This window comes from Heterocephalus glaber, unplaced genomic scaffold (genome assembly GCF_053883595.1).
Source record: "Heterocephalus glaber isolate CG9 unplaced genomic scaffold, H.glaber_assembly_v1.0 deba00001606, whole genome shotgun sequence".
In the NCBI taxonomy this organism is placed as follows: domain Eukaryota; kingdom Metazoa; phylum Chordata; class Mammalia; order Rodentia; family Bathyergidae; genus Heterocephalus; species Heterocephalus glaber.
The window spans coordinates 17,444,723-17,471,112 of NW_028258377.1; the positions used below are offsets into that span (position 1 = coordinate 17,444,723).

Sequence of the window (26,390 nt, forward strand, 5' to 3'; positions counted from 1 at the left end):
TTGGTGCTCTCCGCACTGGCGTATCCCATTCCACAGTGTGTGGCAGGGCTCGAAGGCCCAGGAGTGTCTTGCTCCTCTAAGGCCTTGAACCTGTCACATCCCTGGCCCAACTCAAAGCTCTCTGTGTGACCTTTGGCTTCTTGTACCCGGGCATGGCTTGTTCCTCAGTTACAAGCATCAGCAGCCCCATTTCACAGGCTCACATACTTCAGATGACTCAGGGCCTTGGAGAGTTGTGGACCCGGAACCTGGGCCCAGCCATGACTGGCCCCAAAGCTGAGTCTCACTGCATCCTCACGTTTAGATTCCACAGGGAACCCTCTGGACGGTCAGCCATGCACGGGAGGCCCCCCCATCCTGTGCGGCTCTGCCCAACCCACTCCTGGGCTGGAGAGCTGGCATGGGCCCAGCTGGGTCAGAGTAAGGGCTGCTTTCCTGCTTAGAGAGAGCCGCCTCAGCTGTGGGGCTGAGAGCGGAAGCTGGGCACTGATCTGGGACTGTCCTGAAGTGTGTGATGCTGTCCCTTCTTTGGGAAAGGTGAATAAGTATCTTTGCAGGCGGACAGGAGCCTGAGTGTGTCAGGAGAAAGTGAAGATGAGACTGTGAGACTGAGCTAGGAAGGGAGGACTGAGTCACCACCTGCTGCACTTTTTACTAGATTTGTCCTTTTCTGGCCCCTGTGCTAGGCTGAGAGCCCTTAAAGGACCTAGGACTGGTGGTTCTTCTGGAGCCTTCTGCCCACAAGGTGTACAGTAGGTATATGGCGGATGGATGGGTGAATGAACAAGTGAGTGAGTAAATGAATAAGTGAATGTCCTAGGGGTTAAGACACCTCCTTTGCAGTCCAGGACCTGCCACCAAATAATCTGTGGACTTGGCCAGTCCCACCACCTTTTTGAGGCTCAGTTTCCCCATCTGAGCTTACGTTCAAGACCTGAATGCCCTGATGCTCCGAGGCAATGAGGGCTCAGGCTCTGGAAGGTAGCGAGAAGAGACTGCAGGGGGCCAGGTCTGTGAGGGTGTGGCTGCCTGGGACCGGTCAGGGAAGGCGTGGCCATGGAGCGTGGGAGGCAGGGCAACGCTGAGGGCTGGAGCGGGTGGGCTGGCGGGAAGGGAGGTGAGGCCTGGGGAGAAGGCCCTTGCTGAAGCTTGTGGTTCCACAGCGGCTTGGTTTTTCTTTTTTGAAAAAAATGAAGCACCCAGGCGACTGTCCTGGTGTCAGAACCACCTGTGAGGTTGGGGACAGGTTGGCAGGGGGAGGAGGGGACAGGCCTGGACTGGGGCACTGGGACACTGGTGTGTGGGGTCTCCCCTCTCAGGGCAGGGCGCCTCTGCTCATCTTACTCGGCCTTATGTTTCCTGCAGATCATGATCGAGTTCTGCCCTGGGGGAGCTGTGGACGCCATCATGCTGGGTGAGTTTTCCTCCGACCAGAGCGTGCTGGGGACAGAAGGATGTGCAGTGAGTCTTGAGCACATCTCTGCTCTGTCCCCCAAAGGGTCAGCTCTTGGAGAGATTGCTGGGCAGTCTTTGGAAGACCAGCCCTTCCCATTCGAAGGCCACGGCTCCTTCACCAGTCACTGACCCTCTGTAGCTTCCTTGGCTGTCAGATGGGTGTGGCACCTCATTTGCCTGACCACACAGCACACTTAGGAGTGGGAATGAAACACTTGAAGGGTCCTTCTCTGTGTGTGCAGTACTGGAGATCGAACCCAGGGCTCTTCTGCCACTGAGCTACATCCTAGCTCCTTTTATTTTTTATTTTGAGACAGGACCTCACTAAATTGTCCAGGCTGATCTTATACTCGGGATCCTCCTGCCTCAGCCTTCTGAGTAGCTGGGAGTAGAGGAGTGTGCCACCACATCTGACAGGGAGTTTCTTTGAAAAATGGAACACTCGTCTACATCCTTTTCTGCTGCTGTACAGAACACTTGATCCTGAAGAGTGTTCATAAAGAACAGAGATTAATGTGGGTCATGGAGGCTGGGAAATCCAAAAGCAAGGTGCCAGTGTCTGGTGCAGACTTCTTGCTATGCCATCTGTGGTGGAAGGTGGAAGGTAGAAGACAGAAGGGCAAGAGAGCACAGGCAAGAGAGAAGGGAAACTGCAGTCGTCCCCTGGTTTGGAACCCACCTCCATGGTAACCATAACAGTGCCATTAATCCATTCATGAGGGCGGAGCCAGTCACCTCCCAGAATCCCACCTGTCAACACTGGTGGATGGGGGACCAAGTTTCCATTTTGGAAATACTCTATAATGTTATCAGGTCTTGATGTCCTGGGCCAGCTTGAACAATACCAACACCAACAATGACAATGAGGTGTTAGTAATAACCATTATTTTCGGGCTTAGTCCATTTCCTATTGCAAAAACAAAGCACCCAAGGGTGGGTACTTTAGAAAGGAAAGAGGTTTATGTAGCTCACAGGTTTGGAGGCTGAAAGTCCATGTGTTTGGTGTGTGGTGAGGGCTGCATGGAGCGTGGCATCGCAGTGTTGGGAGCCCGTGCAGAGGAGGGGACACAGCGAGACAGGAAGCCAGAGAGATTCAGGGGGCGGCCTTGCTGTCCCCATAACAACTTGCTCTTGTAAGAACCAGCTCGCTCTCACTTGAGGGCTAATCCCCTTGTAGGCAGTGCCCCTAATTACCTGTGCTAGGCCCCACCTCTTAGGGTTCTGCCACCTGAACACGGCCACACGGAGACCCAAGCTTTCCAGCACATGAGCCTCAAATCACTTCTAAACCACAGCTTTGTGAGCAGTCACTGTGTACCAGAAATCGTGTCAGTGTTTTCACATCTATTATCCTCATTTAACCTCGAGTATAAAATCTGAAAGAGCATCTCTCTGTTTTCCTCCTCCTCTTCCTCCTCTTCTTCTTCATCATCATCATCTTCTTCACCTTCATCTTCATCTTCTTCGTCATCATCTTCTTTCTTCTCAAGTACTAAGGGTTAAAACCAGGGTCTTTGCACTGAGCTACATCTCCAGCCCTTTCTTTAGTTTTTATTTTGAGACAGGGTCTCCCTAAGTCAATAAGTTTCAGGGCTGACTTGAACTTGAGATCCCCCTGCCTCAGCCTTCCACAGTGCTGGTATTACAGGCATGTGCCACTGGCTATGTTTTATTCTTAATCTGACTGACATAGAGGTTAAGGAGGTGCTTGCCCTGTTGAAGAGCAGAACTGAGATACAAACCCAGGTCTGGGTGACCCTCCCTCCTAGCCACTGCCTGATCTGTATCACTCCCTGCTTGTGCCAGCCCTCAGGGCAGTGAGAGAGGAGCAGCCATGGGCTAGGTCCACGGAAGGTGAATGGCAAGCCTAGGATTCTAGAATGGCTCAGAACAAGAGTGGTCCAGCATGATGTTGTATGAAAGTCATCCGTCGGTCCAGTCCCACCCCACTCCCCATTTATCTCAGGGCTGTTTCACATTTATAGAACATTTTCATCAGGAGCCATAGAAATGCTGGATCCACAGGCCTTCGAGCCCTATGGTAGTCAGTTTTCTGTTACTTTAACAAATGCCTAAGAAAATCAAAGAGGAAAATTAAGAATAGGAAAGGTTTATCTTGGCTCACAGTTTTGGAGGTTTCAGTCCATGGTCTGTCGGCCCCATTGCTTTGGGAGAGAAAAACAGGAGCAGACCAGCACCCACTCTCCCCTTCAAGGACACGCCCCCAGTGACCTAGGCCTCCCATGAGGCCCCACCCCTAAAAAGGTCCACCATCTCCCAAAGTGCTAAGCTGAGGACCAAGCTTTACTACATGGATCTTTGGGGAATGTCCCAGAGCCAACTGCAGAGCCCCTGACCACTCCCAAAGCTCAGGCAGTGTGAGAAGCTGCTCTGGAGTCACCTGACAAGGAAGGAGCCATGTCCCAGTTACAGCTCTGTGCCTGGGTTGCCTCCCACAGACACCTGCCCTCCCTAGGCGCTTTCTGCCCTTCCTCCACCTTCCCACTGTCCTGCAGGGTTGGGAGCAGTTACCAGCCTGGGCTGGGGGACGGGAGAGCTGGGGTCCATTTGCAGTTGTCTGTTTCTAGCTGTGGGACACTGAGCTCTGACCCTTTTGTGAGATGGGGAGAACTCCATGTGGCTGGTCACTGTATGACCATTCTAGTCTAATGCCTAGTGTCTGTTTAGATAGGAAAGGACATGATTGGCCACATCTTGCCTGTTGTTAAACATTTGGGCTCTAAACCCTCTTCTAGTGCAAGGGTCAGGACTGGGATTAGAAGTGGCCTTAGAAGAGACTAAGACTCACCTGGGCTTCGAGGATGGTAGGCAAATACTCTACCACTGAGTCACACTGCAGCCCTTCCTTTAAAATTCACAATTTACCCTGCTAGCCTCAAATTCTCAATCTTTCTGCCCCAGCCTCTCAGAGGCTAGAAGTACAACCACCACACCCGGCTGATATAATTAAAAAAAAAAAAAGTAGAAGGTATTCATGTAATGCTCTATAATTAAAAACTATTCTTAAAAATTTATTGGACTTGAACGACTTTACTGTATGAGTGCAGTTTTATGGCATTCTAGGAAAAGACAGAACAATAGGGACACAACTCAAATGACTGATTACTTACAGGCTGAAGATGGGAAATTTTGACTATGAAGGGCATGGGAGAATTTGGAAAATGATGGAAATATTCTGGAACTACATTGTGGTGGGGATCATGTGACTGTTAAAATTTATAGATCTGTCCATCCAAATAAAAGTGAATTTTATCATCTGTAAATTGTACTTCAATGAACCTGACTTTGAGGAATGGATCACACCACCGTTGTGTGGTTAGTGTGAAATGAAATTATGCACTAGTCCTTAGTCTAATGTCTGGCACATTATAAGGGCTCAAAAATGGTGGTGATTGGATCATAATTATCTTTAGCATCATCATTGTTACTTTTATTGTTCATTTTTTATTTATGTCAGTAAATCAGACGTAAGTCATATTTGGAACATGTTTAAAAACCTGCTATATTCCATCCCTGGACTCATTTCAGAAACAGCATAATCATGTTTTTTTGAGACAGGGTCTCTCCATGTAGGCTGGCTTTGAACTCACAGTGATCCTCCTGCCTCAGGCTCTCAAGTGTTGGGATTACAGGTGTGCACCACCACGCCTGGCCACAGTAATCACTTTTTATTGCCTATCTGACACCCTGAAAAGTTAACATGCTTTGTGCACAGAGCCCTGCCTACATAAAGTGTAATCATCCCATCATATAGATCAGGAAGTGGAGGCCCAGAGAGCTTGAGCCATCTGTCAGGAGCCACATAGCTACGGAGGGCAGGGCCTGGGTTCCGGCTCCAGCTAAGGACACAGAGGTTAAGGATGAGGCCACACAGAAAGGATCACCTTGTGGACCCAGAGAGGGAGGCTCCGGTCCAGGATTCTCAGGCCGGTGTAGTCAGCACCTGCAGCCCTGGCTCCCAAGGAACCTGGCGGAGGGCTTGTGGATTCCTGGCCCCTGGGAGAGAGAGGCACAGACATTTCCTCAGCACCAGTTCACATCAGCTTCTGCTGGTCTTGACCTGAGATGCCCTTGTCCCACTTTCTCGCCTCTCTCCCCTCAAGGCATAGCTCAAGTATCTGAGCATCCTTCACCTTGTTCATGTCCTTCTCTGCATCCCTGTGCCAGGCACGGAGCCTGACACCTAATAAGCACTCACAAGGTGTTGCAGTTTAACTGTGTCCCCCACAGTTCATGTGTTCAGAACCTAATTCCCAGACTCACATGTTAATGGCATTTGGAGGTAGCCCTGTGGGAGGTGATTAGGATTCAGTGCGGTCATGAGACCAGGGCCCCTATGATGGGATTAGTGGCTTTATAAGCAGAAGAGACAAAGCCAGAGATTTAGCTCAGTAGCACCACACCTGCCTGGTAAGCATAAGGGCCTGAGTTCGATTGCCGCTACCAAAAAAAAGAGAGAAAGACTGTGGGGTAGCTCAGTGGTAGTGTGGTTGCCTAGCATGTGCAAGGCCCTGGGTTTGATCCCTAATACCACACACACACACACACACACACACACACGCACACGCACGCAAAGACAGACCTGAGCTCTGGCTCTCCATGTGATGGCCTCCTCCATGTCATGATCAGCAAGAAGGCCTCACCAGACATTGGCACCATGTTCTTGGACCCCAGAATCCTGAACCCAAATACATTTCTATTCATCAGTTAGCTGGTTTTAGGTATTTTGTTATAGCAGTGGAAAACAGAGTAAGAAAGTCTATGTCTACTGACACAGTGGATCTCTACATGTTACTGGGGTTGTGTTTATGAACCTCAGGTCTGAAGCAAGACTTTCTAGTTTGAATCTCAGATCTGTGTCCTCCTCACTTGGGTGACCTTGAGCAAATGACCTCTGTGAGCCTTGTTTTCCTCATCCGTGAAACAGGGATAATAACTTTGCCCGCTCCATGGAGTTACTGGGGACAGGATGGGTCAATATAGGTAAAATGCTTGTACTTCAGTTGCCCATGGTGAGTGCTTGCTGAGCTGACTACAGTTCTCTGTTTCCAGAGCTGGACAGAGGCCTCACTGAGCCCCAGATTCAGGTCGTGTGCCGCCAGATGCTGGAAGCCCTCAACTTCCTGCACGGCAAGAAGATCATCCACCGAGACCTGAAGGCTGGCAATGTGCTGATGACCCTTGAGGGAGACATCAGACTGGGTAAGGGTGGTAATCAGGTGATGGGGAGAAGGGTGTCCAGGGTGGGAAAGGCAGAGCCACATAGTACCAGCCTGAGGAGTTGGCTAGGGACGCGGTGGCCTGGCCCTTCCCATGAGAGGGAACTTGAGCTTGGTCCTTCCTCCTTCGACCTGCAGGAGATAGACAGTCCTCCGCCCTCTAGCTGTGGACTGTGAGTGACACCATCCTCATCTGCTGACCCAGTGGTTCTCAACCTGGGTGACTTTGCCCTGTGGGAACATTTGTCACTGTCTGAAGACAACTTGGGGTGGGTGGCGGTGGGTAGAGGCCAGGGGTGCAGCTAAGCGCCCCACAGTGCACAGTGCAGCACCCACAGTGGAGAATGAGCCCACCCAGATGCCCAAAAGTACAAAAGTGCTGTACTTTCCCCACATATGGTCAGATCCACAAATGTGGAACCCATGCCAATATAGTTGATGGCCAATAGTGTATCATTCTTTTTTATTGTCCCTTTCTTTTCTTTGCACTCTCAGTAAGTTCTTTAGCCTAAATGACACAGATGTGCCCTCCTCTGCCACTTCCTCCCATTGCCATCTACCCCAAGACATGCACCTTGAACTCACCTTATCTTTACTTCTGCATTGTAATTAGGCCTGAATGGTGCTTTTAGAGAGTCAGGAGGTTTATTATTGGATGAAAAACAAATGTTTATAATATAAAACCCATGTAGTACATGAAAGTTAAAAGGAGAAAGCTAGAAATGCCTCCAATCTCATCTGGAAATGTCCACCAAAATGGCCAGGTTGTCACCCCAGACGCCTCTGCATGGTGGAAGGATTCGTGGAGGGGGAGACTTGAAGAGAACATCTGTCTGTCACAAGAGAGAGATGCTTCTCCCTTTCTTGTGCATTTGACTGCATTCAAGTCCATTTTCCATTCATGTCTGTGATAGGGAAATAGTTCATCTGTCCTTCCATGTTCTCAGTCTCGTCCTTCCAACATAGAAGTGTCACTCTTGGTACTTGGTATTTAGTGACTACCTTGATGTCTCTAAAGAACATTTTAATTATGTCCACAAAGAACTGTACCAGCATTGAGCCCTGTGAGTGCAAACTGCAGGGTTAGTAATGTGAATGGCGATGGAAATGTGCATCATCAACTAAAGCCTCTTTGTGCAGTTTTCAGCATCTCTGCTGTGTGGGCCCAGAGAGGGTGGGGACTTGCTCTGGGTCACAGAGCTGGCCAGGATAGAGCTAGGGCTGAACCCTAGGGCTGCTATGCATGAAAGGTAAGTGTGGACTGGGTTGGTTTTGTTTTTTTTTTTTGGTACCAGGGATCAAACTTGGGACCTTGCACTTTCGAGGCAGGCGCCGGAACCACTGAGCTAAATCCCTGGCCCAAGTGTGGACTGGGTAGTAAAGATGGTTAGGTATTTGCCAGATAGACATGACTGGGCAGGGTGGTCCAGGAAGAATGAGCCTTGTGGATACAGGCATGGGATGACAAATAGCAAAGTATCTGAGGAAGAACGATAATAAAAACAGCTACACACATCTACTGGGTTTATGGAGTCCCCATGGGTGTCAGGCATTAGACAAGACACTTTGTATGTATCCTCTCATTTTATCACACAACAGGGAGCAATCCCAGGGGAAGGGACTATTTTACAGATGAGGATGCAGAGCCCCAGTGTGAAATAAGGCACCTGAGATCCTGCTGTGAGGGGGGAGAGCAGGTGAGTTTGTTTTCCCTGACTCTGCAGCTGATGGAGGGCTACCTCATTCTTGATAGAGGGAGTGGTCCAGGAGGGGCTGCATCAGGGAGTGCCAGGGTCAGAAGAGAGTCACATGTGCTGTGGCAGAGGCATGGGGAACATTCAGCTCCAGTGGGAGATGCAGATGCATACGGCCAGGGCCAAGACCACACTGAGCCTAGTGAGAAGGAGGTGGAGGTTGCAGCCCTGCAGCTGCTAGCTGAGATAAGCCCAATGGGCTCCTCATTTTCTATGCCATTGCTCCTGCCTCTTGCCCAGTTGCACCCTAAATCTGGAGGGCACTGGCATGCTGAGCACACTCATGAACCCCACTCAGACCAGTGCGGGGGAGTGAGGCAGAGGAGTGCATTGACGTGGCTAGTTGAGAAAACCAGGAAGCCAGTTAAAGAAGAAAAGTTTAGAGAGAGTCGAGCATGTGAATATTTGCACAATTCCTTTGAGGCCCTGGGAGCCATGGTGTGAACACTGCCCTGCTGCTGCCAAAGAGAACCTTCCTCCCCACTGAGGCTCAGAGTCTGAAGCCTCATGTAGCAGTGGAGCAGGCCTGGGAGGCTGAGTGGCATCTGTTGAGCTCTTCCTACCTTCTCAGGACTGTCTTGGGTCCTGGAGGCCCCACCAGGACTCCCATGTCCTGAGCCCGCTCAGGGCCGCCTAAGAGAAGTGCTCTGCAGATCTTTCTCCCAAGTAGGTGTGTCGCCTCATTAAAGATAGCCTGTGCTGCCCAGATCCTGGCCCTGCCACTTCCACTCTGGGGTCTGTGGACACATATTTAGCTATTTAAGCCCCAGGTCTTTCATCTGTACAATGGATGTAACAGTAGAACACCTTACAGGGCTATTAGAGCAATTGGGATGAAGTACAAAGTACCATCACATGGAGGCAGGGGCCCAGGGTCAGGTTCCTCTCTGCTTCCAAGCATTTTGCTCCTTCCTGTGTTAAATATTTACTTCTCTCTAGGATCTCCAGCTCCCTTTGGGATTCCTTTGACAGTTGTCAGCTGTAGCATAAGCTGCAGCACTGGGTGAGTGGGAAGTGGGTCTGGATTGATGGGTGAGAATCATTGGTACAGAGAGAGAAACAGTTTGTCTGTTGACTGAGGTATAGGATATTCGTGGGCTGTGGACTTTGAAGTCTAAAGATCTGTGTTCTTGTCCTGGAATTGACACTTCGCAAGTCACTTAACCTTTCTGAGCCTTGGTTTCCTCAACCTCTGAGTGCAGTAATTTCCCACCCGGGACTTGGTTGGATGACTTAATGAGACAGACATCTCATAGGCACCTGGCAAATCCCAGAGGCCCATCAAATTTGAAACTTCTTTCTTGGGCTGAGGAATGTCCCCAAATAATTACTGTGAGGTGCAGTGTACCCATTGTCCAAGATACTGGGGTTCCTCACCCAGGTGCTTCTCATAAGATGGGAGGTGAATTTTGCAACTTTGGGGTCTTTCAAGTTCCAGCACAGGTCTCAGCTGACCTAAAAATCCAAGCACCCAACTTGAACCTGGAACGCAGGAGGTATTCAGTAATAAATAGTCATGTCTGGCATTAGCATTACTTCACTCCCTGATGACTCCAGGATCGCAAACCCTAAAGCCATCGGCTCTGCAGGAGGCCTGTCAGATGGGCGAGTCAGGAGCCAGCCCCCTATCTGTCATCCCACCTGCCCCCAGCCCAGTGTTCCTGGTTCTTGACCCAGTGCACTGGGGTCCTGGTTCGCCTTTTCCAAAAGGGAGGTGCTCCAAAGCCCATAGTGGCTGCCTGAAACCCCAGAAAGTACTAAGCCCTGTATGTGCTGATTTTTCCTATACATACTCTGTATACCTCTGATAAAGTTTAACTTATAAATTCAATACAGTAAGAGATTAACAGTAATGAATTATAAAATAGAACCAACCGTTACAACAATGTCCTGTAATAAAAGCCATGAGAACATGGTCTCTGTCTCTTGGAGGAGTCAAGGCAGATAGTGATATTTCTGATTGACCATGGGTAATTAAAACTATAGAAAGTGAAATTGCAGCACTGAGCAGTGTTGGGTATGCATAGCATTAACTCATTTAATCCTCAAAGGCCACTGCTACATGGGTACTAGGGAGGTTAATTAACTTGCTTAGTGTCACACAGCTCTCAGGGACAACTGGGGTCCAAACCAAGGCATCTGGCTCCATCCCGCTTTTATAGACTCAGTGCTAAATGGTAAAGACTCATCTTCTATGACTGAAGGCCGACAGGAGAAGGTGAATAGCACAGAACCAAATGGAGGGAGATCAGTGATTCATCTCATGATTCATTGGAACCTGGAATACAACTGTTGCCAAAACTGTGGCTCTAGCTTCTGCCTTGCTGTGCATGTTGGTTAGGTTCTCAGACCAGCAGTTCTGGAAGCTTCTGGCGAGATGTAGTTTTGTTTTCCAGCATTATCATTTACAGAATGAACCGAAATCTTACCATTGGAGGCCTCAACATTAGTGATCTCAGTGAAGGATTCTGATTGGCCCAGCTTGGTTCAGGTGGTGATCCCTGGGCCAATCAGTGAGGCCCAATAAAGAGGCTCTCTGACAGGCTAAGCTTGTAGTCAGGCTCTCTGGCATGGAATGAGATGAATGAGGACCAGCAGACATACTAAGGTGGGAGGTGAGAACAGCAGCCTAAATTTGTGATTGAGATTGAGGTGTTATGGGGAGAAGAGAGTCATGGAGCCAGTGAGAGTAGGGAGCTGAAGATAAAGGGGAACAAATGGAGAAACAAAAATCGTCAAGTTGCCACGGGTCTCTAGTTGCCTAAAACCTAAAGAGAATAAAAGAAACCTTATCTTGCTTGCCAGAGCAGTTCTTGGTCTCACAGCTGGTTGCTGGGACACCCAGTTAACAGATGAGGAAACTAGGGGGTTTGGCAGTGTGCTTGCCAGCACGCTGGAGTCTTCTCACCTGCCTGCCTGGCTTGTTTCTGTGACACCCCAGGAAGGCGGCTCTGCCGGTAATTAGGAGAAGCTTTTCTCCTCCTGAGCTCAGCAGGCGGCTGTGGTCCGAGGAAGGAAGGCCCTGGGACCCCAGGCCCAAGGTCGGGGGGCCTTTGCTTTCTCCACCCCATTCCAGGTTCATGGGTCCCAGCCCTCCCAGGGCTTGATTCCTTATCTGTCTCACGAGGGCACTGATGGCATTTTGGAAGGGACAGTTTTCACCGTGGAGGACTTCAGCTTCCCAGGCTCTCGCTTCCTGTGTGGCAGGAGCACTCTGCTCATTGTGGCAATGTAGGGGATGATTACCCCTCTCGCTTACACCAGCTGCCCAATTATCAGTAAACCTAGGTGTGGCTGTTCACCCCTTGCTTGTGGAAAGCCAGCTGGGACATCTCAGAGCTCAATGTGGGGTGGGATTCCAGGAGAGGAGGGGCGTGCAGAGCGCAGGTGGGCAGCGGTTCTGCTATTGATTGATGAATTGATTGCAGCTGGAACCCAGGGGCTTGTGAGTGTCCGGCAAGTGCTGTGCCGCTGCGAAAACCCAGCTGTAGTGATTCATCTGTCAGCCAGGGGCTGTCTGGAGGATGCTTCTTGTGTCTTGGGTTACAGTGATTCTCATGTCTTTGTATATTCTAACCTCACTGCTTTCGTGTGTGCATATCTAACATGGTACACATTTTACACTGCATGTAACTTTCTATTGTCAAGGTAATACGTGATATTTATACATAAATAGAAAGATAGGTAGGTATAAAGGCATTCATTGCAACAATAGTTATAATAGCAGGAAATCACAAATACCCAAGTGGGTATGCACCACTAGAGGATTAATTAAATAAGTTACAGTACTGTCATACAATGGAATCTGTTAGCTGTTGAAAATTAAGTTGCAGAAAATGTGTATTCTCTTGCAGAGGTGCAGGATACAGTGTAGAGCATGATGGCACATGCCTGTAGCATGGGAGTGGAAGCAGGAAGAATCATATGAACCCACAAGTTCAAGGTGAACCTGGACAACATAGTAAGACTGTTTCAGATGGGCTGGGGATTTAGCTCAGTGGTTCTGCCGCTTGCCTCAAGAGCAAAAGGTCCTAAGTTTGATCCATGGTACCAAAAATAAGACTGTCTCAGATAACAAGCAATGATGTATAATACAGTGCTGTGGAGGGGAGCAGACAGTTTGCGAAGGAATATTTTTGATCTGATTACATTTTTTTTTTTTTTGGTACCGGGGATCGAACTTGGGACCTTGTACTTGTGAGGCAGGTGCCGGAAAAGCTATGTAGTCTTAAATGTTTTATCTCTGTTAAGATTATAGAAACTTTTAAATCTGTAAATGTTGAATTTTTAATAAGCAGCATTGCTTTGTATTGGTGATCAAAAAACATAAATTAATAAGTGGATAGATAAATGATCCTATGGAGAACTTGGAATGATAATATCTACAAAGGAAAAAATTAAAGTCTTCTCTAAGCTGCCGAATGAACCCCTGTCACTGCAGGTTGCCTCCAGTCTTCTCTGTGCATGGGAAGCTGTAGGACCAGGGAATGGGAAAGAGCACAGCTGGGTGACCTTCTGCAAGTTACTTAATCTCTCCTACATCAGCTTTCTCATCTGTAAAATGGGGATAATAACTGGGCAAAGTGGTGCATGCCTATGATCCCGGATAGCCAGGAGGCTGAGGCAGGAGGATTCCAAGTTTCAGGTCAGCTTGGCCAACTTAATGAGACCCTTAATCAGAATAAAATACAAAGGGCTGGGGTTGTATACCTTAGTGGTAGAAGGCTTGTCTAGCATGCATGAGGCCCGGGGTTCAATCCCAAGTACTTAAAAAAAAAAAAAAAGGATAATAATTTTCCCTGCCCTAAAGTGTCATACATAGAAATGATACGGGAAGAAATAGCTATGCAGATGATATGCAAAATGATATGCAGACGGCATACATAAGTCTGGACAGTGCCATGCACTTGATAAATTCTCAATAAATATTAGTTTTTATAAGATTAATATGTACTTAAAAATTAGGATCATAGTATGTGTACAGATTTCTGGTCTGCCTTTAAAATTTTTATTTTTGTATTTTAAATCCACTACATGCTAAGAGCACGCTCTTCCATTGAGCCTATAGTTTGCCTTTTAAAAAGTATATTTATGTATTTGCCATGCCAGGGGTCAAACCTAGGCCTCCTGCACACTAGGCAAGCGCTGTACCATTGAGCTGTGTTTTATTTTTAATTGACCTGGAGTAATTGTACATGTTTATGGGGTACAGTGTGACATTTCCATGATGCACACAGTGTGTAGTACCCAGTTCAGGGTAACCAGCTGTCCATCCTCTTGGGTACTGATCATTTCTGTGAGGAACCTTCAGAGAGCCTCTCTAGTAGCTATTTTGAAATGAATACAATGAGTTGTCAACCAGCTACCCTACTGCACTAGAACAGGACATTGGAATTTTTCCTCCCATAACCGCCCTCTCCCCTCCTCCCTCCCCAGGCTCTGGTAACCACTGTTCTCCTGTCAAGATCAACTGCCTACCTTCCACATATAAGTGAGAACCTGCAGTATTTGTCTTCCTGTGCCTGACTTGTTTCATTTCTTTTCTAGTCTGCTTTTTAAAATTGAATAATGTCAGCTTATTTCCCCCATATCCTTAAATGTCTCTCATGAACATGATTATTTTAGTGCTTTTTTTGTGTTCCACACACACATAAATCCCCATTTACCTGTGCTAGCCCTGTGCTGGACATGTAGATCCCTCCCGTTACTTCCTCATCAGCACTGGTGGGGCCTCGCCTGCCCGCCTGCCCCTTCTGTCCTCAAGCCTGGAGGGGCCTCTGAGGCAGGGTTGTTGGATGCATGCAGCGGCTTCACACCTGCGGCCCCATCCTGCCCTCCCCTGCGCCCTGTGCTCATGCCGGTTCACACCACCCCCAGCAGAGTGTGAAGCCCTCGCTCACCACATCCTGGGTTTTATTTTACTTAAGAGAGGAAAAACACAAAAACCCACAAAACCAAATTTAAGCTGCTCAGTGCATTTGTTTTTTAAACCTTAAAAACAATCCACTCCATAAAAAAAAACCGTTCTAGAAGATAAAAGTATATAAAGTAAAAAAGACAAAGCTCCTCTCTGCACTGCCTCCACTGAAATCCCACTTCCATGGAGGTGACCTGCATGCAGCTTTCCAGATCCTGGGTGTGTGTGTGTGTGTGTGTGTGAGTGTGCATGTGTGTGTATGTGTGCACGCACATGCAGATGTGTGCAGGCACAGCATGTACACACAAGATATATATTGTTTTTCTAAAATACAACAGGAACCTTAGGATATATATTCTTTTTTTTCTTGGTACCGGGGATTGAACTCAGGACCTTGTGCTTTCGAGGCAGGCGGTGGCCCCACTGAGCTAAACCCCTGGCCCTGGAACCTTAGGATGTATTCTGGTCTACATTCTGTGAAAGGTCTGAGACTGTGTCACGGAGAGACTTCTAAGTCACTGCGTCCCAAGCCAGCCTCACCGCAGCACCACAAAAACAAAAAAGCAAAAAAGAACCAATGTCAAATGCAGCCTCATCCTTTTTTTTTTTTTTTTGAGACAAGATCTTGCCGTGTAGTCCAGGCTGGCCTCAGACTTGCAGTGATCCTCCTGCCTCAGCCTCCTGAGTGCTGAAATCATAGGTGTGTGCCACCCCGCCCAACTTGCAGCCTAAACTCTAGGGCTGTATATTATAATTTCAAAGCTGAAAAGAGCCATAACTTCTAGCCACATGTCAAACATTTTTTAAAATCTAATTTATAAAAAAACATACAGTGGGAGATAGGCTCCTAGACCCTCAGAGAATATCTGAAACCACAGATAGTATCAAATCCTATGTATACTGTGCTTTTTCCTATATAATAAGGGTTAACTTATAAATTAGGCATAGTTGCCAGAGCATGGTGGTGCACAGCTGTAACCTTAGCACTTGGGAATCTGAGGCAGAAGGATCCCTGGAAGTTTGAGGTTAGCCTGGGCTACATAGTGAGTTCAAGGCCAGCCTGAACTGCAAAAGGAGACCCTGTCTCAAAAAAAGGCATAGTAAAAGATCAGCAACAATAATGATAGAACAATTATGACAGTATACTATAATAAAAGTTCTTTAAAATTTATGAATTATCTCTAGAATGTTCCGTGTAGTATTTTCAGACTATGGTTGACCACAGGTAACTGAAACTGTGGAAAGCAGAACCGTGGATGAGGGGTCGCTGTGTGGGTGAAGGGATTGCACCAGTGGCCAAGTGTTCGGTTACTTGTGTCTGTGTGAATGTTCCTTCCATAAACTTGAGTGCTTTGTGCTCCAGATGTGCCAGGGGTAGATACAACTGTGTGTGAAGCAGAAATTATTTCTTTCCTTATGCAAATGATGGTCCATAAAGGGAAGTCCTCTAGTCCCTGCTGTCCTGTCTCTGATTTGCTTTGTACTTGGAGGAGGAGAGGGAGATGCATTTTCATAGAAGAGCAGCCCTTCTGGGAGCATGGGGCTCAGGGGCACCCCCACAGCTGTGCAGGGAAAGCCTGAGGTTGTTGGGCTGCAAGGAGGGATTGTCCCCCCTCCACCCTCCACGCTGGTTCCTGTTTTTGGGGCCGGAAGGGAAGTAGCCGCTACCCAAAAACCTGGCTGGCACTTGTTTCAGGGAGGGCCCTGGGACCCGACTGTGTATTGTGAAATTTGGTGATTTCTCTTTCCCTTCTCCTGTCTCAGGGAGGAGTTGGGGGCAGCTGCTGGAGCCTCCCCTGGGTCTGGTGACCATGGGGGTTTGCAGGGAAACCAGGCTCTTGTGGGCCCAGGCTGACTGGGGGGCGGGGGGGGGGGGCGCCTGGTCTCTGCCCCCGACACACACACCAGTCAGCAGCAGAGCTGGCTTCCTGCCTGCGTCCACCTCACCTGCAGCAGCTGTTGGTCCCAGCCTGGAAGGTGACAGAACCCTGTCTCCCCTCTGGCCAGACCGTCCCCTGCTAGCGATGCTGTCCAGGTAGCGCTGCGAGGGCTGAGGTGGAGGCCCGCCTCCTGACCGCTCCCACAAGGGGCCGAGGGGCTTCAGCCCAGCCTCGCCCTCACCTGGCTCGGTGCCCCTGCAGCAACACCCTCACCCACGAGTGCAGCCAGCTCCCGTGAGCCCAGCTGCCACCTGTCATTGTTCACCTGTGTGGTTTCGTCCTCGGGACAGCCCTGCAGATTGGTTCTACAGATCAGCTTCTCCGTATTGCACAAGGGGGAACTGAGGCTCGGAGGTTTTGTGACTGTCCTGGCCCCTGCCTGTCTCCGACTTCATTTGGTTCCACTCCCGTGTCTCCTTCCTGCCATGCTGTCCCGTCCCTTCTGGTTCCTCAGGCCAGCTTGTGCCCACCCCTAAACCAGTGCCCTCTCCCGGCTCTGGCTGCCTCAGCCCTGCCTGGAAGGCGGGCCCAGGGTGATTGATGGCTGTGGTCTCCACCCCTGGCGGGAAGGGCCTTGCGGAAGGGCTTGTCAGGGTCCTCCCTCCCTCCCTCCCTCTCTCTCTCCCTCCCTCCCTCTCTCCCTCCCTCCCTCCCTCCTCCTCCACCCCCTTTCCTCCCTCCTGCTGTGAGCTCTCAGCCCCGAGCTCCCACCCCCGTGGACATCTGTGATTATCGAAGGCTCCTCTGCTTCCCCCATGAGCTCTGCGCACCTGAAGGCTTAGATCGCTTTGGTCCCCACTGCAGCCTCTGCTTCCCACGCACATCTCGGTGTTTGGTTAGTCCAGAAAACGGTACATGTTCATCATGACAGAGTTACAGAAGCCCGAAAGCAGAAGGAACCTTGTCTAGACTACCGCCCCCGGGCACCCCCTTAACCAATCCAGTGAATTTCCACCAAGTCACCCAGTGTATGCTTTGGCCTTTTTGGGGGTAGGGGTGTGATTGTATACACACAATGTATTCAATTGTAAATTTCCCCTTTCCTCACTTTATGAATAAAAATCAATAAATATAGGAATAAAACATTTTACATTAAATACTTCGAAACTAATTTTAATGACTACAGAATATTTCATACGTGAGGTTATATCATTTTTCTTTTTTTATATCATTTTTCTTAATCTGTTCAGTTGTTTAACCTTTACTACATCTTTCTGCCTCTCCCAGTTTCCCGTTTAGTCTTCACCGAATGTGTGTGTAACAAGGAAAAGAGGAGGGTGAGAGAGGGAGAGAGGGAGACAATCTCAATTCCTTTTTGAAAAAGGAAAAGGCAGGCTATATATTGTATGTAAAAAGGTTTTAAAATGGTATCTATGGCTGGCAGTGTAGAGAGTGCTTGCTTGGTGTATAGGAGGCCTGGGGTTTAATCCCCAGAACTACCCTAAAAATGCTTAGCCAGGCATGGTGGTGCGCGCCTGTAATCCCAGTACTTTGGGAAGCTCAGGCAGGAGGATTGATAAGGTTAAGTCCTAGCTGGGGAGTTTAGAGAGACCCTATTTCAAAATACAAAATAAAAAAGGGTGGGGATGTAGCTCAGTGCAAAGGCCCTAGGTTCAATTCCCAGTTCTCGAAAAAAAAAAAGCTAAACAATTTTAAATTTGTTACTATTATAATGCCGCTTTGATGAACTGGATCAAAAGAGAATGAATGTGGTAAAAGTTCTAATTTACCTGACAACTTGCTTTCTTAAAGGTTCATGGCACTTTCCAAGCCCATGAGCAGGTAGGAAAGTGGCCATCTCAGTCTGAGTTTTTTGTTTTTATTTTTGTTTTGTTTGTGTGTTTGTTTTCTTTAGACAGGGTCTTGCTATGTGGTTCAGGGAGGCTTTGAACTCACTACGTAACCCACCACGCTGGCATCAGAATTTGTGGTGATCCTCCTGCCTCAGCCTCCTGAGTGCTGGGATTACCATGCCCAGCTCTCAGTCTGTTTTCACAGCAGGAGTTTGCTGGATAGAAAAAGACATCTTCTAGTCAGTGTGCAGTGCGTGTCCCTGAGTCCACATCACAGACTTGTCACCCAGGGCCGTGGGTGGAGGAATGTCTCCAGATATTTCATCTGGGATTTTGTCTTGCAGCTGACTTTGGTGTGTCTGCTAAGAATCTGAAAACTCTGCAAAAACGAGATTCCTTTATAGGAACCCCTTACTGGTGAGTCGCACGGCTTCTGGAGATTGAATGGTGGGCTGAGTGTTACCCCGAAAACTCTAACCTCAGGGTGGTTTGGGGGAAGTGAGTCCAGGAGTCAAGGACCCAGGGCCCTGGGTGAGCCAGCCTCTGCTTACTAGTGCTGTGACATTGGGTGTGTTGCTTCTCTGCCTATGCCTCAGTTTCCACTAATGTAAATGAGGAATAGAAAGGTGCCTAATTGGGCCTGGGGATTTATCTCAGTGGTACCACTGCTGCCGCCTGCCTCGAAAGCACAAGGTCCTGAGTTTGATCCCCAGTACCAAAAAGACAAAACAAAAAACACCAGAAAGGTGCCTAATTGAAAGGGTTATGTGGGGCTGAGTGACGCACATGGAAGGCGCTCCATGAAGAAGCAGAATGTATGAGAAATGGCTCAGTTCTTACTCATTCCGCATCAAGTGCCAGGCACAGGCTGGGGCGGGGCGGGAAGGTGAGCAACCTAAGGTTTCTTCTTAGCCTCGCCGAAGCCTCCCTGGAATTCTCTAGTCTCCTGTGTTTCCTTCCTTACTAAAACTATTACTTTAAAAGAAACAAAACTCTCATTCAATTTCACACCTAATTACTTTCTATGTTGTGGTATTTTCACAAATTGCCATTGTGGAGTATAGCTCCTTTCTTGCTTATTTCCCTTAATTGTTTCTCTCTCTCCCTTTTTATTCCTCTTTCTCCTTTTCTCTCCCATCCCTTTCTCTCTGTGCTGTTGTAGTCCCCCCACCTCCTGCTGCACCTTTCCCTCTGCCCCCGACCCACCCTTCCCCAGGACTCTGTGTTCTGGACCGCTGCCGCCACCTGGTGGTAGGCCTTGGGAACTGCAGCGGGCCTGGCGGCGCCTCAGTAAAGGTGAAGAAAGAAGGTCTAAGGAAGACAGTGGGATGTCAAGTAATCCAAACCCCGGGTGGGGCGTGCTGCCGACCCCTGACACGGCCTCGTGGTGGTCCTTGACCCTGCATCTTTGAGAAGCGCCTGTGGCGGCCAGGTGCTTAGCCCTCTGTTGTCCCTTGCTTGGTTCAGGATGGCCCCTGAGGTGGTGCTCTGCGAGACCATGAAGGACACACCATACGACTACAAAGCCGACATCTGGTCCCTGGGCATCACGCTGATTGAGATGGCACAGATTGAGCCCCCGCACCATGAGCTCAACCCCATGCGGGTGCTGCTCAAGATCGCCAAGTCAGACCCTCCCACGCTGCTCGCACCCTCCAAGTGGTGAGGAGCCAGGGGACCTGCCCCGGGCTGGGGGGTCTGTGCCGAGGGATGCAGTATCGGGCTCTGAGCCTTTTTGAGCTCCCCGCTCTTCTCTCCGTGCTATGGGCCTGGGAGCCCAAGCCAAGCCCTAGCAGCCCCCTGAGTTGGGGAAAGGAGGCTTGGGTTCAAATTCCACCCAGTGCTGCTGTCTTCACTAGATGGCCCTGGCAGTCCCTGCTCTTCTGGGATTTCCGTCAGCCATCCAACAGTGATTTCCAGGATGAGAGGGCATTGTGTGGGCCCTGGCACCTCCTCCGTTTTAGCCCATGAAGGCACTCTTTGTCCTTGGAGGGGTGATTCATCAGAGTCCGCCGTGGGGGCCTCTCTCACCCTGAGCCCACTGCCGACACCCGTGCTCGCAGGTCGGCGGAGTTCAGAGACTTCCTGAAGGTAGCCCTGGATAAGAACCCGGAGACCCGGCCCAATGCTGCGCAGCTGCTGGAGGTGAGTGCACCCCTCTTCTGGGGGCTGCCTGCGCCCTCCTCCCGCTTGTCCTCTGGAGGCGGACGGCAAGTCAGTACCTGGGGGCTGGCTGCCTTCCTCACCTGGCTCACACACCGGCCTGCCGGCTCAGTCAGTCCTGTGGTCGGGGTCCTGGGGGGACATGCACACAGGGTCATGAGGGCTTCACAGGACTTGGGCTCGTGCAGAAGGGGAGACAACGTCTGACTTTATTTGGAACCTGGGGACCTGAGCGTCATGGTAGCTGGCCACACAGCCCTAGTGTGCCCTTGAGTCTTTCAAATACAGCTGTGAGCTGCCTTTCCCTGGGCCAGTGCTGCAGCTTCTGGGGTAAGCACCAGTGGTCACACTGCCACCCCGCTGCCCCCCAGCCCCCCATCTGTCCGTCACTGTCCTCATGCCACCGCCACTGGTGGAAGACAGAGGGGAAGCGGGCCTAGATGATACAGAGGGGCTGCCCCTCTACTGCCCGGCGTGCTCTGGTGACCTGGATGAAATTCTTTTCCTAAGTCCACCCAGCTACCCACTGTGTGCCGGGCACTGGGCCTGAGGTTGCTTGACATTGGGCTTATAATGCATCCTTCTGGCTGTGGGCATCTTAGTGATTATAAGTATGATGTGTTCGGCTTCAGTTCCTAGAGGTTTCAGCCCATAGTTGGCTGGCTCCAAGGCAGGGATGGCAAACAGGTATCGAAGAGGAGAAACATGGCTGGCACAAGGCAGCAAAGGCAACAAGGGAGAGAGCTTTGCCGTGTCTTTCTGTGCCTCTCTTACCCCATCCGGACTACCAGGAGTAGGGTGATGGCAAAGCACTCATTCACGTGTAGTGGTTTAGTAATCACATGGCCTTAATCCCAGCATCACACATTCCAGATTCAGCTACCTCTGATCGAATGAGGCTATGGGGGGGACATCCAGACCCAAACCATAACATATGAACTGGGGTTGGAAAGTCCTGGGTTCAAATCCAGGTTCTGTCTCTTACTGGCTGTGAAATTTTGTTGTGGTGACTTGACCTCTCTGTGCCTTGGTTCCTGCTCTGAAGTGGGGATTAATAGCAATGGCCCATCACAGAGTGGTTGTAAGGGTTAAATGAGAAGATACTGTCGGGCACTTGGCTTAACTGTTAAGCATAGTGCTCAAGGAAGGTTCAAAATAGTGAACTTACTGTTTAAAAATGAAAAGGATTCAGGATGCAAAATGGGGCCTGTTTGTTAGAAGGTCCCAATTGTTCCTTTTGAGTTTCTCCAATCTGCTTAAAAGCAAATATCTGGAGTTCCAGACAGCCTCATTTTCTGGGTATTGTGGTGCTTGCTGGGGGTGGAGACTGCTGTCACTGTCAGATGCCAAAGCTCCAAGCCACTTGGGGCCAAATGTTTCCTGCAAGCTGGCTCCTCCTGCCCGATGCATCCGGCATGCAGGACATTCTGCAGGGAAGAGGCCAGCTGTCCTCAGCCCACTCAGCAGCCCCGGAGTCTCAGCCTGAGCCAGGAATTTCCACTCCATAGTTGGAAAAATGTCCTGCCAGGGGACTCTTAGCAGATGGCAGACAGTTGCAGGAGAGAGCAGAGATCTCTCCAGAACAATGAGACACCTTCAGAGCTTGTGCTGCCTCTAGCTTTTTCTGTGTGCCTTGCTGTTTCCGAGTTAGGGTGGGTGGGAACATTTACCCTGGAGGGATGAGAGAGCAGGAGGTGACTTGCCCAAGGTCACTGGCTTTGAGTGCCAAGGTGGGTACGATCTCCGCTGCCCAGCACCCACTCCCCAGCGATCCGTGCCCCAGCTTTGGCCCCCTGCCTCGTCTGTCTCCACGTGCCATAGCCTGAGTGACTCATGCCCCCAGGGGTTTCTGGTTCACTCATTTACTCCCACAGTTGCTCTGTGGACCAGTATCCTGCAGTCCTTAGTGACCAGGCACTGAAATCAGACAGGCCCACCCTGGATCTGAGATGTGGACAGCACTGGCTTCACGGAATGGTGCTGGCGAGTGTGATTCTGTATGTAACGTTTTTAGCGGCACTGCTGTCACACAGTAGTTGCTCGGAGGTGCTTGTTGAATGTTGTGAAACTCACCCATCTCACAACTGTCCTGGTCAAGGTCACTGCTGATTTCGGTGTCGCTGGACACTGTAATCAGCTCAAGCCCGGGTGCTCGTCCCCCAAGCTCTGAGCAGCATCAGCGCAATCGGCGTCCGTCCTTCCTCTCCGTGGACCTGCAGGCCCCGTGTGCACTCGGTCCCCTCCTCTGCTCCTCTTGCCCCAGCTGACGGAGGTGGCTGTCTGCCTGCGTCTCCCCTGTCGCCACTCACCCTGCCCGTGTCCTCCTCCCTCAGCCCGGCTGCTCCCTCTTCCAGGCTCTGGAGCGGGCGTTTCTCCCTGTCTCCCCTCGGGTCCAGTCGGTGTCTTGGACTGGCAATGGCCGCACAGCACCCACAGCTGTCCCGCTGTCTGCAGCAGCTTCACACCTCTGCCAGCTCAGGCCCCAGACCCTGCAGGGGTCCTTGCCCTCTCCCTCCTGCTCCATGTCCATTTGGGCAGGAATGCTGCTGCCTTGGCCTTAGGGGTGCGGCTGAAATGTGCCTGCGCCCCGCCTCCTCCATGACCGTTGCTGTCTGAGCTGCCGTCATGTGTCACTTCAGGGTGGCTTCCTCTTGGTCCCTCTCCTGTCTCTCCATCCGTCCTTAGTTTAGGCAGAGGAAAGCTTGGGAACATAACTCAGGTCATGTCCTTCCCTATCCATGCTCCTGAGTGGCTCCTGTCCCACTCAGAGTCAAGTGCAGAGCCTCTGTGACCTGTGAGGCTGTGACCTGTCCATCCTACTGACCTCTCCCCATCTCACCCTCACTCGCTCCAGCCACCCTGGCTATCTTGTTCTTCCAGCACACCAGGCACGCTCCTGCCACAGGGCCTTTGCACTGGCTGTCTGCTCTGCCTGGAAAGCTCTTCCCGGGAGACCTCCCCTAAAGACAGAGCTAGGATTCTCATCCTGGTGGTTTGGTTCCAAAGTCTGTGTGTTACCGACTCTGGTAAGCCACCTCTCCAAAGGAATAAAGAAGAGAAAGAAGGAACGGTAGAGAAAAGAGCGGGAGGGAAAAGCATTGGGCGGGAGAGAGGACTGAAGGAAAGGTGCTGGCACCTGAAACCCTGAGAGCACCATGAAACATTTTTCTGAAGCCAGTCTTGGAGTATTAAGGCCCCTGGCTGGTGATTTTTAAGCGCTCAGGGAAAATTGAAAATAGGCTCCGATTCTTTAAGAAAGGGTGTGTGTTTAGTTGGCAGGAGAGCGCCTGGCTCCGCGCCATGTGGTGCCATCCCCATATTGGCACCTTGGGGCTTCCAGTGGTGATGGCCCTGAGCAGCTGCCCCTCTTCCTGAGGGATGGTTGGTGGGCCAGCCCAGCTGGTCATTTGGAAAGGCTCCCTCCTTCCCTCGTGGCACTGCCCAGGCACTGTCTCTGAAGGGGCCTTGCTGCCATGGGGGCTGGAGGGAGAGGCTTCCCTGAGGACTTCTGGGGGCAGTGGAGCCAGTGCAGTGTGGAGCCCTGGCCATCAGTGCTGTGTGTCTCAGGAGCACCCTGCTTGCTGGCCCCATCCATGGCCATTTCTCCCACTGTCCCACTGCCTCCCAAGGACCATGGCATTCAAGGTGGACAGGGAGCCCATGGTTCTGCCTGCAGAAAGTGAGGCTCCTGGCCATGGCAAGCGGCCACTAACTTGGTCAGGCTGTGGAGGGCCCTGGTGCAAACTTGGTATTTCCCGAAGCCTGCGCTTTGTTGTTTATTTCTGCCAAGTCTGCTTCAGCTGCTGCAGCGAAGCGTCCCTTAGTGCCTTGCTCAGAGTCCCATGTGTGCAGTCACGCAGCATGGAGCTCAGGAACCGCTGGCATCTTGGGTCTCAGCCTCACCCCCAAAAGCTGTGCCCTGTGGATAGAAGAGTGGCCGAAAGGGGCTTCCTGGATTGTGCTGCTGCTTCTGCTGCTGGAGGTGCCGGGATGAGGGTGGTGACCGTCACTGGTGGATGGTGGGAGTGGTGATGATGGTGACAGTGACAGTGTGCTGCTGCTGTGCTGCTGGTGATGGTGACCACGACAGTGGTGATAATGTGGTCACTGCCCTATTTTGAGCACTTCTTCTGATACTTAGAATAGCCATACCCCTATTCTTACTGTACTGATGAGCAAACTGAGGCTCAGAGAGGTTTCATGACTTGCCCACGGTACTAATGGAAGCTGGATTTGTCCCTAGGTGGACTGGCTCTGCCACCTGTGATTAGTAAACCCTTACCAACACCCATTCAAGACCTCTTGAAACCACACAACAGCCAGTGTGACATCTTTAATAGACAATGGCAGCTTCTGATAATAAAGTCTCAGGTCCTCACCGGGACACAGGGGCCCTGCATGGACCACCCACCCTCCCTCTTCCTATCCTGGCTGCTCCCCAACCCTGGCCTCCCAGCACACGGAACCCAGTCCTACCTCAGGGCCTTTGCACATGCTGCTTTTGCTGCCTGGAACTCTCTGTGTTAGGCCACTCCCTGCTCTGTCCCTGCACATCCCTCAGGTCTGAGCTTTCTATGACCTCCTTAGGGAGGTACCTGGAGCCAGCACAGGTTTACCTGACCTCCACCATGGTTTTGTTGATCGTATGGTTCCATGCCTTCCGTCGCCCATTCCATCACGGGCTTATCTCAGCAGCTGGCACATTTCACATTTCTGGCCTCAGTATGTGGCTGTGGAATGAATGAGAAAGTGAGAGAGCAAGAAAATAAACTCATCACATCTTCACTAGTTTGGATGAACTAGAGAACACTAGACTGGGTTAAGAAAAGGTGAACAATGAGCTCTTTAGAAGCAGTGACATTTACAGCTCTCAGATGAGCAAGTTGAAGAGGGTATTGGTTGGTAGCCTTTTTTTTTTTTTTCAGTACTGGGGATCGAACTCAGGACCTTGTACTCACCAAAGCAGGCGACAGAACCACTGAGCTAAATCCCTGGCCCCGCTTGGTAGCCTTTTGCAAACGAACTTTTGCTTTTTTTTTTTTTTTTTACATTTGTGGTGCTAGGAATGGAACCCAGGGCCCTGTGCGTGCGCAAGGACTCTCCCACGGAGCACATTCTCAGCCCGCACAGTTTTAAATGAACAAACAGATAAGAATGATTTATGGTGAACATACCGGTTCCCAATATGTTTTTAAAGCGAGAGAAATTTATCCTTTAATCATGCAAACTTCCCCAGCAATCTTGTTGACATAGTTCTGCTGATAAAATTTCTGATAGTAAAGCTGTAAATTTCACCAGAGCCTCCTTATGAAATTTCAAATGAGCAAATTCCAACTTTGAGACTCCCTCATTTCTCGCCCTGACATTCCTTTCCCAGTGGCCCTGGGTGAGGGGTAGATGAAGGAATCCCATGCCCCGACCACACTCTGGTGCTAGGCTAAGGTGCCTGAAGATGGGCTTCTACCCACCTGGGGTGCCTGTGCGGATTTAACATCCCTCACACCTTTGCATTCACTTTTTAAAACTGCTGTTTCTGCGAATGTTTAGAATGGAACGTACACCACTCTGCCTCAAGATTTTGTGTTTCTTTTGTTAAAACCAAGCACATGTGTCCACTCGAAAGTGACATCATATACACTGCTGTTCACAGCAGCTTCACCTAGGGTCACCAGAAACAGGAAATGACCTATGAGTCCACCAGCAGCAAAATGAATAAACTGACTGTAACATATTCATGCAGTATAAGAAAGGAACTACTGGGCTGGGGATGGAGCTCAGTGGTAGAGCATGTGATTTCCTTCTTAGTGCGCACAACAGCCTGGGTTCAGTTGCCAGCATTGCATTGCGTGCCACACATACACACGCATGCATGCAAGAGTTTACCAAAGCTTCTGATAATGTGGGTGAGTCCCTCAAGCATGACTGTTAATGGCTTGTGTCTAGATGTCCCCCAAAGCCTCATGCAGTCAGAGGTGGGGGTTTTTCAGAGGTGGCTGGATCTAGAGTATGTGATGCTGGGATGATTCATGGTGCTATGCTAGGATCAAGGGCACTAGGATTGCAGGTGTGCTACCTGCCTTAATAGCCTGGATAAAGATGTAAGGGATAGAAAGCTGTGGTCATCCCTT

At 50.2% G+C, this 26,390-nt stretch overlaps 1 protein-coding gene across 4 annotated transcripts in view; it reads left to right on the plus strand.

The window, feature by feature from the left end:
• The window catches only part of Stk10 (serine/threonine kinase 10), a 137,146-nt gene that overhangs the window by 55,627 nt on the left and 55,129 nt on the right, over positions 1 to 26,390 (plus strand). For 3 of the 4 annotated variants that reach the window (XM_087194835.1, XM_004836381.3, XM_004836382.3), the window contains exons 3-7: positions 1,366 to 1,414; positions 6,529 to 6,678; positions 18,444 to 18,516; positions 19,567 to 19,761; positions 20,163 to 20,244. In XM_087194835.1, coding sequence (XP_087050961.1) covers positions 1,369 to 1,414; positions 6,529 to 6,678; positions 18,444 to 18,516; positions 19,567 to 19,761; positions 20,163 to 20,244 — 546 coding nt within the window. In that variant the 5' untranslated portion in view covers positions 1,366 to 1,368. Of the gene's footprint in view, positions 1 to 1,365; positions 1,415 to 6,528; positions 6,679 to 18,443; positions 18,517 to 19,262; positions 19,396 to 19,566; positions 19,762 to 20,162; positions 20,245 to 26,390 lie in introns of those variants that run through there. The other variant, XM_087194836.1, reaches the window with a different exon arrangement.